Here is an 11,023-nt window from a genome sequence, read left to right on the forward strand (position 1 = left end):
TGAAGTACTTTACTTACTAACACTACAAGTAAGCTATAAATAGAAAAATAATCAATTGAAAATAGAAGTAGGTAACGATATTCCCGTCATGTAGCCTTCAGTTCAATATATATTGCCATCGATATGGCAACACTTACCGAATTCTCTGTAACAAAGTTTGGGAAGTATAACTCATTATAGTTATCATTTCGAACACTGGTCTCTCTCTCTCTCTCTCTCTCTCTCTCTCTCTCTCTCTCTCTCTCTCTCTCTCTGGTAGAGAGAGAGAGAGAGAGAGAGAGAGAGAGAGAGAGAGAGAGAGAGAGAGAGAGAAAATCCGATATCGATTTCAACTCAAATTCTTGTAAATGTCACTCAACTAATAGACGGGTTGATATTGAATTCAATATTTCTATTTTTATTGCAGGATGTATCCTGGCTGAGCTGTATACAGGATACCCCTTATTTCCGGGCGAGAATGAGGTTGAACAACTTGCCTGTATCATGGAGGTACTATCACTGCCTCCACACCATCTCCTCATTGCAGCCTCGAGACGTAGACTCTTCTTCGGTGAGTGTTTTTATTTTTATCTATTATTTCTGAAAATTCATTGGTCCCTTACCTGAATGAGTTCTTTTATCAAGTGAAATAAAATTCAACATAGTCTTTGCTGACATGCTTATTTACTTCTCGTCAACTTTTTTTTTTTATCTTTTGTCAACTAATGCTCATGGAATGAGCTCATCTTTTCTTAGCAATATCTGCTAACTCATTTACCACATAGGAAAATAAAACCTTATTTAGATGGATTTTATTTTCATTTACTTAAACTGGATAACTTTGTTGTTTTATGGAATATATGTACATTTCAATTATTACTTAAGCATCTTTCTGCCGGCAGATTCCAAGGGCAACCCTAGGTGTGTGACAAACAGTAAAGGAAAGAAGAGACGCCCCGGATCACGTGACCTGGCTTCCGTCCTCAAATGTTCAGACTCGCATTTCGTCCATTTCATTGCACGCTGCCTCGAGTGAGTAACCCCCCATTTTTTTATCATCCTTTTGAGCTTGACACCCATATTTCTTTTACAATTCAGTTACATTGATTCATATTTTTACAGAAAGTCTAATTGATGGTTATGTTGACTTGTTCATGGAGGTTAATCTCCCCTAAATAGTTATTATTGGTGTTGCTCTTCACATGTCTTTAGCAACATAGATTAGTTTATCAAGTAAGGTCTTGGCTTGGGGTCAGTTTGCTTCTCTGTGGTGATATCCGTTTAGCGTATATAGATCTTTAATTTTCAGCTGAACTTGTAATGTCAGTATGTAGTTCTTGCTATGAAATATATGACTGACATGATTTGGTTTATGAAGGAAGGATGTTCAGAAGAGCATTTGTCTTAAGCAGGGCTTGAACTGATCAAACACTGACCTGCCCTTTGATCCTTTGATCCAATGCGAACATGTGGCCGTTTGTTTGTTTGTTTGGTGCATTTCTGTTTCGTGTCTGATGCCTTTCGGAGAGCTCAGTTAACAGAGCATGTTGCTTACACCATGCTTAACATATATATATATATATATATATATATTTATATGTGTGATATATATATATATATATATATATATATATATATATATATATATATATATATATATATATATATATGTATATAGATAGATAGATAGATAGATAGATAGATAGATATACGTTTGTCGAATGTTGAACAACACTGAAGTTTTGTAAAATATAATGAATATAATTAAAGAAAACTCAATCTTTCTTAGGGGCTTTATGATTAGCTTATCCATAGGTATATTTATACATTAGTCTTATCATTATAAGCTTCATAGTACCTTCAAAATGCCAGCGATGTAATGGCGAGGGTGTGAAAAGTATTCCATATATTTATTGACAAATGAATTGCCCGATTGATATTTTTGTGTATTCCTCTCTCCGGTCGTGATCCAACTCTTTCATCCTCTTACAGGTGGGATCCCAGCACCAGAATGACACCCGAAGAGGCTTTACAGCATGAATGGCTGCATTCTCCCCTCGCATCCAACATCTCCTCCTCCTCTACATCATCCACATCCCCACAGACGAGCACGGGAGACCGCAGGGCAGGGGGAGTGGCAAACGGGGCCAATGCTGGCGTCCAGAGGCGAGGTGGACCCATCACTCAGGATTCCACAGAGGATGAAAACTTTACTCTATATACGGTTAGTAAACAAAAACAAACAAAACACACACACACACACGCATATATATATATGTATATATATATATATATATATATATATATATATATATATATATATATATATATATATATATAAGGTGTGTGTGAATATTATTATTGTTATTATCATTAATATTATTTCTTAAAATCTTCAGGGGAAGTTTTTCTGATGTTCAAGAAAGTTCTCTAATGTCCTTATGTGAATTGATGAAATGCGTGAGGAAAATTAAATCAGATCCTTACTATACTTTTCATCTAGAGATGCGATGAATTCATAAAAAGAAAAGATGATATCGTGAAAGAACCATTTTATAAAAGCTAATTCAGATTGATTATGTTTGCTGTTGTCAGATGAAGCCTCTGGCTAGCAAAGGGTCATACTCTTTGGTTCAAACTAGATTATGAAGGCAGTATAGCGTGAATTCTAAACAACGTGCCTCGTGGATTACCTGGGTTTCAGGTAAATGAAACTGGGGAAGGGGATATTAGTAATAAGATTACCTTTCAGCAGGTAGGGATGATTCCCTCTTTACGTGAAGGCATACTACGTGATTGCTTCTCTTTAAAGCCTGCTTAATTATTAGTTCATAGTAAGTAAATGAATGGGGAGGGAGGGATGAGGGCTTAGGGGAACCTTTTAAGGTTCCTAGCTCCACTTCCCTTATATCCTTCTACTTTACCTTTCCTTGCTCCCTTTCATCCGTCTTGCTGTCCAACCTCTTCCAACTTTTACCTCGTAACGTAACTCTGAGCGTTTTACCCTAGATTCACTTTTACGCTGAATGTTCTAGCAAGCCCCAGGCCCGACTTATCCATAAATCCAATCTAACCTAATCCTTTTCGTCGAACAATATTCATGAAATTAATATGAATTTAGAACTGACACTTCTTCTGTATGGGGTCGCCGTTTCGAATGAGCCTTTTCCTCTATTTCTATCTTTCGACTCTACTTCATTCATTCCCTTCTCTCTCAAGACCACCCCTACACAGTCCCGTCATCGCCTTGCTCTTCCCCTACTTCCTTGAACTTCGATTTCCTTAGTATGCCTCCCCACATGATCCTCCCCCTCCTCAGTAGATGCCCATACCTTCTCAATCCTTCTTCATGCACTCTCCTTGATATTTCCAAAATTAGCGAAATTTGTTTCCTCTTCTTCCAGGTCTACAAAGGCAAGCGCCATCGCGACGCCAGCGCCACTGTTGGCTTAGCCGGCGCCAAGCAGGAGACGACGAGCTCCAACACCACCAACACCAACACTACCGTTACTACCTCCAACTTGGGTGTCAACGGCAACCACCCGGACGGCACCTCCGCCGAGAACTCCTTGGATGACTCTGGCACTTTCCTCCCTCCCATTCTCTAAAGCCAGAGAACTGAGGTCCTATAATAGGACTCCTTCGTGAGGAACCCGCGGGGGATATGTACTTGCAGGAGAAATATCCTCCTGAGGAGTATAGAAAAGTTTAAGATGTGGTTCCCTGGCTGACATGTGAACAGCGGAAGGAAACTCTTGATTCATCCTGAGATCTTTTTTTCGGCTATTTCGCTCCCCCCAGGGCGAGAGGGAAATGGCCCTGGTGCAACAGATTCAGTGATAATGAGGAAAATATTAATATGTGACATTTTTGATGAATTAGTGTTCGTGGTGTTTATGTAAGTGTGTATGCGTATAGATACATGTATTGTATGATATATATATATATATATATATATATATATATATATATATATATATATATATATATATATAAATATATATATGCATGTACAGTATACATGTATATTATACAGTATAATAACCGAACAGTGAGAAAACAAGTAATTATGAAGAATGAAATATACATTTATCCCCACAATATCTGAATGGCATTGTAAAAAAAAACACATAATTCTTATGAAGTGTCTGATCGAAAGCGAGAGACTTTATCTGTAATCTAATTGAATCCCGATGTGCCCTTCGCTGTATCTAGATAATTAGGTGTAGCTAAGGTCATGTTAGGCATGGCAGATTGATCCCGCCTTTTATTAGTTTTTTCTTGTGTCTTACATCTTCGTAAGGATGTCTGATCTCTAACTTGTCTGTGCGATCTCGTATCTGTCTTTTTTTTCTGATTCACACAGTATCTTGAGTGATATCTATCATGTGTATGCTCCTTGTCATTTTTTCCTTGGCATTCCATTCTTACGAATTTATCTTTTGCCTCAGTAGATGTCTGTTTTTCCCGATTAACATTTCACTCTATTTCCATATGTTTTTCCTCTTGGGGAATCGATGAAGAAATTGTATTTAACAGATTCTAAAAAAATACCCTTCCTTCATCAAATCCGGATTCTTTCTTCTTATTTTTCCCAACTCTGGCAAATGTTTTCACTCTACGTTCCTTTTTTTCATAGAACTTTCTTTTAATACCACTTCCTTCTATTGTTAATGTATTCATCTGTGAAAGTTTGTCTTCCATTTGTTTTACCCTAAATTGATATTTAATTCTATTTATCTCTTGCTTACGTTTTCCATCCATTTTCTTACAACATTTTCTCACAACACTAGTAAGAATCCACCCACAAGCAGAACACCTAATGGCTGATGGTTGATAATTTTCTAGCCTAAAAGAAGAGTTGCATTTCTTGGAAGAATCGTATAAACCATAACTCATAATAGGTCATTTTCCGGGGAATTTGCATCGCTTTATTTTAGCCTTTGAGAAACTAGCAGCCTTTAGTCCTAGAAGGAAATGCTGATTGCGAGTGGAACTCCTCGATTCTCCTTCTTAAAGCTTTAAATAGTAATGGTTCCTCCTTCTTTTACTTTTATAATGGCTGACCTCACATCCATCTCCCAATATTTAGTGAGTAAATATATAAATAACATTAGAGATTTTGAGAATGTACAAAAAAAAAATCTAGTAACAAGATGGTAGCAATTTTTAACTTGGAAAAAAGCTGGAAGTCATAGTTACGATGCTTAATCAAAAGGCTTTAAATCCCAAATCCGATATGTCTGCGGAAAGTAAAAATGATGAAAACCGAATTTATTTTTTGTGGTGAAATCACATATTATATTTTGATCCTGAAACACAGTGTAGAGGAAACTACAACCCTTTTAAACTCCTACCTTCCTTAACTGGGCCTTGGAGAGATAGAGAGGGAGAGAGAGAGACTGCTTTTTGCTGCTTGTATATATTATGAAATATTATCTAATATTTCCTGCTAAATTTATATGTATGTAATGTTTCAGTAATGCTTCAATTTAAATATTCTTCCTCATACAATTGACATATGCCTTTATAAAATAGACATGAACAATATATATATATATATATATATATATATATATATATATATATATATATATATATATATATATATATATATATATATATATATGTATGCTCAGTTTGTTTTACTACCTGTCTCTTAGGCTGTTTGGCTCTCTCTCTCTCCAAGCCCTGGGATAACTCTCTCGTGAGACTCAGCCTTATCATGGCTCTGTGATAGCCTGTTTTTTACATATCTCTTTAAATTCAAAGCCTTACCAAAGATCTACCAAAGATGTCTCTCATTTTTTTTTTTTTTTTGTATCTTAGTCATGACTTTTAATGAATGCTGAGATAGGATCCCCCTTTAGAAGTCTGAATAATCTCTCGCCTCCCATCCCTTGCCTATATGAGTCTCCTGCAGGCTTTGTCATAAGAGGAGATTTTTGTTGCGTGGCAAAAGACTGCTTGCATAATGATTTTAGCGATGAACTCAAGGAGCCTTTCTGATGATTTACCGGTGAATTATTGATATTCTGTGAGTGTGATAGAAGGCAACAGAATAATGAGGATAGATCCTATGGCTCTAAGATTAGTGAACTTTCATAAGCCCTCCGCACAACCAAGGAAGCATGTATGTGGCCAATGAAAATGATGAATACATACCAGCAAGACATGATATCAGTGTCATTTACATCCCATCCATAATCCGTAAGAAAAATGAGCTTAAGGTGTTTATTCCTATTTTATACATAATTGTGGTATCTATGGATTCCTTTTTTAAGTCCTGGAGGTAGAAGAGTGTTCCAAATCAAAGCGGTCTTTCGTCTATATTTAAGAGCGAGGAGACCAAAGTAGGAAATTGTTCACAATATGATTTTAACAATGCAATGATATTTCTTTGAAATCGTCGTTCAATGTTCTTGATATCTGAAAGATAGTCGGATGCAGTTCAAATGTAACTGTTTCGTCTCAGTCTTCTGACGGTGCCTTAGCACAGTCATTATCCATTCATGTAACTTCTCATTGAAATTCTTAATTATTTACACGAATTATTATTAGATATGAAAATGCATTCAAACAAATGATACGACAAAATATGTCTACCAAAGCTAGTGAAGATGGTCATGAATTATCCCTTTGAACAGCCGTCTTATTTAAATCTGGGTTGCTAATTTGCTTTTATCATTGGTAGTAGCTATTTTAGCCACAGGTTGTCATGTATCCAAAGCCCTCAGCACATGCAATTCTCATCCGTTGTACCTCCTCTAAACACTGAGTAAAAGCTGCCACTTTGTATCTGGAGTCTAAAACAAAGTTAACTCTACTCGTTCTTGTACGGTTAACATCATGGTAATTTCCAATTATATTTAGTTGCCTCTACATTTTTTTCATCTTAGGAACTCCGAATTTCCAAACAATTACTCCAAAATTCAGTTCTGCTATTAGATTTAGGTAAAGTTATTTTGATTAGAAAAAATTAAGATAGTTTTAAGTCCCACTTGCTGTTAGTTTCCATTCCCACGGCAGTGGTATTTATTTCTAAACAAATATTTTGATATCTCCAGAGCTTTGAATAAGCTTCACACCAGAGTGGCATAACGAGAGAATTGTGGCCTTCAGAAGGACAAAATTGGCATCCCTATTGCGCAAGAGGTTATTTTTTGGAATTAGAACATTCCTTCATATTTTTGTCGGTGTGGTTATATGACTTTTATTAATGCTGCTGTTCAGGGTGTTCAGTTACAGCCGTGACCAACTGTAATTTCTTCTATTTCGGAAATTGATTATATTTATAACACTCTATTTCTATATGGCTGCTGTTGCTCCGCTGAAAATAGAAAAAAAAAATATCACCGAAATAATCAGCAAATCATGTACCGCTTGGCATACAAGCCTGTGCCAAGAAACGAGGCCAACGGAGGAAACATTCTTTTTAACAACAAACTATTGAAGAAGAACGGTCCAATTCGCCAGAGGGACTACTGCAATCTTCAGATCGAAAGAACTGGGACCCCTGTTGTTCAAAAGGGGCCATTGGGACCTCCTTTTTTCACAAGCTCCGAGAACTGAAATGGATTTAATCCTTGTAGATAAAGGGACAATTTCACATCAAAAGAAATGAAGCCAAAGTTTCATTAGTTCTGATGAGAGTTCACAAAACCTTGTAGCTGGAGGCGAGAAAGGCCAATTAACAATTTTTTTTAACAAAATGCAGCCGGGTAAGAGATTATCCGCCAAGTCGGGACAATAATTCGGTTTTTAACAGGAAATATTATATTGGTAATTTTTACAGTTTACTTTCTGATATTGAAAGCTATATCATAGACTAACTCCCGATTAAAAGTTAAGTTTTTTTTTATCAAAGGATAGTTCCCCTATTAAAAGCTTGTTCCTTCTTTTGAAAATGCTAGATCCCCTATCGAAAGGTAATGGTCTCATTGCACGTTAATTCCCATATTGAAAATCAATCCATTTCATTAACCAATTCATTTGGAAAACAATTCGTGTTTTTAAAGCTGTCACCAAATAGAAAGTTAGTCTTCTAATTGAAATTCTGATTCACCTCGAGCATAATTCGCATATTGATATTCGATACCGAATACAAATTTTAAGAAATGAATTATTAGACCTGTTTATGGTCCTCGTAAGGGCGAACCTCCTTTGCTGAGGCTATTATTTTTGTTTCATTTATTCATTCAGTATCTTCGTGTGGGAATTCTTGTCACTGAGTTAAGACATGCTCAAGGATTTATTACATAACTGGAATCAGGCTGTAGATGACTAAAAATGGAAAAGATAATAGAAATTTAACCGTAATAATAGCGTTAGTAATGATGTAAGTGATGTCAAGTTGTCGTCTAGCTAGACAGGCAGAAGAAAAATGAATTTTTCCTACTATATAGTCTATTTTAGCTACAAATGTTTAAAATACTATTGTAATTCTCTATAGGAAAATTAGGTATTTTTTCGCAAGCAGCAACAGTACTCTTGACCCACGAGATTTTCTTTTATCAACTTGTCACTAAACGGCAGATTCTGCTGAATATTTCGTAGATTTGATATATACTCAGAAGTGGCTCAATAGTTCTGTTCTTGCTTTCTCTCTGATGTAAACAATCTCTAGTGATATGAATGGGCCCAAGGGCCGATCTACTTTCTTATCCAAGTAGGACTACCAACCATACCTCTCTTTTACAACCTGGCTCTGCAGTGGCTTCGCGGTTAACGGTCGATGTTTTTGTTATTGGCATTAGATGGAAAGGGAAAAACTTTAATCATCAATCTGGAATATCATGCATTTAATTCCACTTTAATAAGAATGAATGATAACACATTCTTGGGTATGTTGACCTCACCATCAAAATCAACGCATTATAACTCAAGATGGGATTCATTTAAGATTTTATAAAGAAAAAAAAACTATCTTAACTCAAAACCTCATTCAGCATGATCTGCTTTTGCAGACGTTTTATCATAGATTGCTCTCTAATTATCATCACACAATTTGCGGTTGAATACATCTTCACAGTTTTCCCTTGCAATGAGTAAATAATGGCAGAATCTCTGCTTTTCCATTTCACGTATTCGTTAATAATATTCGGAAGAAATAATTACAACGCAGCGCAGTACCTCCTAGATTATGCACGTTGGTGACCTTGCTTGGATATGAATGCAGGTTTAATGTGATTTTTGATTGCTAAAACTGTGTTTTAATTCAGTTTACAGGGTTTTCTTTTCATAACACTCTAATTTTGGTTTTGATATTCCAGCAATTATATAATGATAATTTCATTCATCCTTTGATAGTTTATAGTTGAAAAAAAGGAATAAATATATTGTGGTATTTAGTTCCACAGGTTGCAGATTGTGCAAACTTGAACAATTCAAGATTGTCTGATATCTTTTAAGAGCCAATAGTCATACATTCAATAACAGGCCTACTCCCCTTTTATTTTGTATTTTTTATATATATATATAGATAAGGATATGTTCACTTCAAAAGTGTTCTGTACATTATGAACAGGTATTTATTAAAATGGTATAAGGAGATGTATATCTTATACACAACATTTTGGTTCGCAAATATAGTGTATAGTTTGTGTTTATGTAACTTTTCTCTTTTGTCTATGTTGTAATGTATCAAATGTTATTGTATATTTATTACATTTGACCTGAATGATAAGTAGACAATGCTAAATAAAAACCAATGAAATGTTGTAGTTTGTTTCACCTTTACCAGAAAACCAAGAGAGGAATTGACTACACAGTTAATGTAAGTGCTTGTGAACTTTTAAATAATTTAGGCAAGTAATACTTTCTTCGATGAGTATACATTATCACAGAAAAAAGGCTTACACCAAGATTAAAAGAATACCGTATTTTTATGATAAGTTTCTAGATGTTTTGGTATTAGTTAAGGATAATTGAATCAGCAACAACTTACCCTATAGGTGGAGTTTGGGTGTCACGCAGATCAGTGCTTCATCAGCATATGGCAGAATAAAGTGTGTTTATTTTTATTTGAAAGACAAATTGACCTATAAAATAATATGGATAGTCTATTAAGTAAACGTAGTTTAGCTGGTTATCGTAATTTCTATGAATTCTGAAATATAAGAAATGTTGGGAAAGTGGGGTAATTTATAATGTAAATACTGAATTTTTCCTCTGAAAGTAACAATTACTGGTAGCCTTTTGCTGACAATGGAAGCAAGATATAAGGAATGGAAGAATTTTCAAGCATACTTCTGAATTTTATTGAAGGCACGCACGAAACTTTATTGAAACTGGAAGCGGTAAGTTAATTTTTATTGGACTTCTATTGAGTTGTCAGCAAGAACTGCCATTATACGTGGCAATACAGTAACATAGTTTTAGTTCAAATATATCAATCCTATAATATAAGTTTTGACGTGATGTGGTAAAATGATGTAATTGCGATGGAGCTATTAGCACTTTAGATCAAAGCCACCAAGAAAAGCTAAAGTGTCTAACAAACGAAGGGTGGCCATTTGATAGTTCATTTAAGTCTACAGTAGGTGCTACCTAAAAATAAGCTGATGACTATACTGTTGAATTCCTCTGGAATATTGATATTTATGTGAAAGTAACTGTACAAAAGTATCCATTGCATTTTAGCATCAACATAGTTACCGAATGCCATTAATTACAGAATGCGAAGATCACCTACCAAATCAAGCTAGATTCCATTCTAGCTCAAAAACTTTAAAAATTAATGACTTATTAGACATTTCGAAAAGGTTGTGTCAAAATCATTGAATTGATTTCCAGACTGCTATCGATTTTTTGACATTGGTTTTAAGATTTAAATTTATAAACTGGGCTTAATTGGAAGATTTAGCAATGGTGTATCGCACTGTGAAGAAAATACGAGTATCTACTTCTACACTTGCTTCCCTTGTGTATGGATTTTTGTCAAATTGTGTGTAATTATATTATTTCAAATTGGAACTTGAGCAGCGTTTATGAACGACCGTCTCTCTGACGTGTCGTTTCACAGACACGCACACGGCTTTGCGAT

The 11,023-nt window shown here is 35.3% G+C and overlaps 1 protein-coding gene across 1 annotated transcript in view; it reads left to right on the forward strand.

The window, feature by feature from the left end:
• The window catches only part of LOC137641546 (uncharacterized), a 325,186-nt gene extending 319,646 nt beyond the window's left edge, over positions 1–5,540 (forward strand). Inside the window, 4 exon segments of the mRNA XM_068374210.1 lie at positions 407–550; positions 882–1,011; positions 1,972–2,203; positions 3,384–5,540. Of these exon segments, the coding sequence (XP_068230311.1) occupies positions 407–550; positions 882–1,011; positions 1,972–2,203; positions 3,384–3,587 (710 nt within the window). The 3' untranslated portion in view covers positions 3,588–5,540.
• The last annotated feature ends 5,483 nt before the right edge of the window (positions 5,541–11,023 follow it).

The sequence above is a fragment of the Palaemon carinicauda genome, chromosome 5 (genome assembly GCF_036898095.1).
Source record: "Palaemon carinicauda isolate YSFRI2023 chromosome 5, ASM3689809v2, whole genome shotgun sequence".
Lineage (NCBI taxonomy): Eukaryota > Metazoa > Arthropoda > Malacostraca > Decapoda > Palaemonidae > Palaemon > Palaemon carinicauda.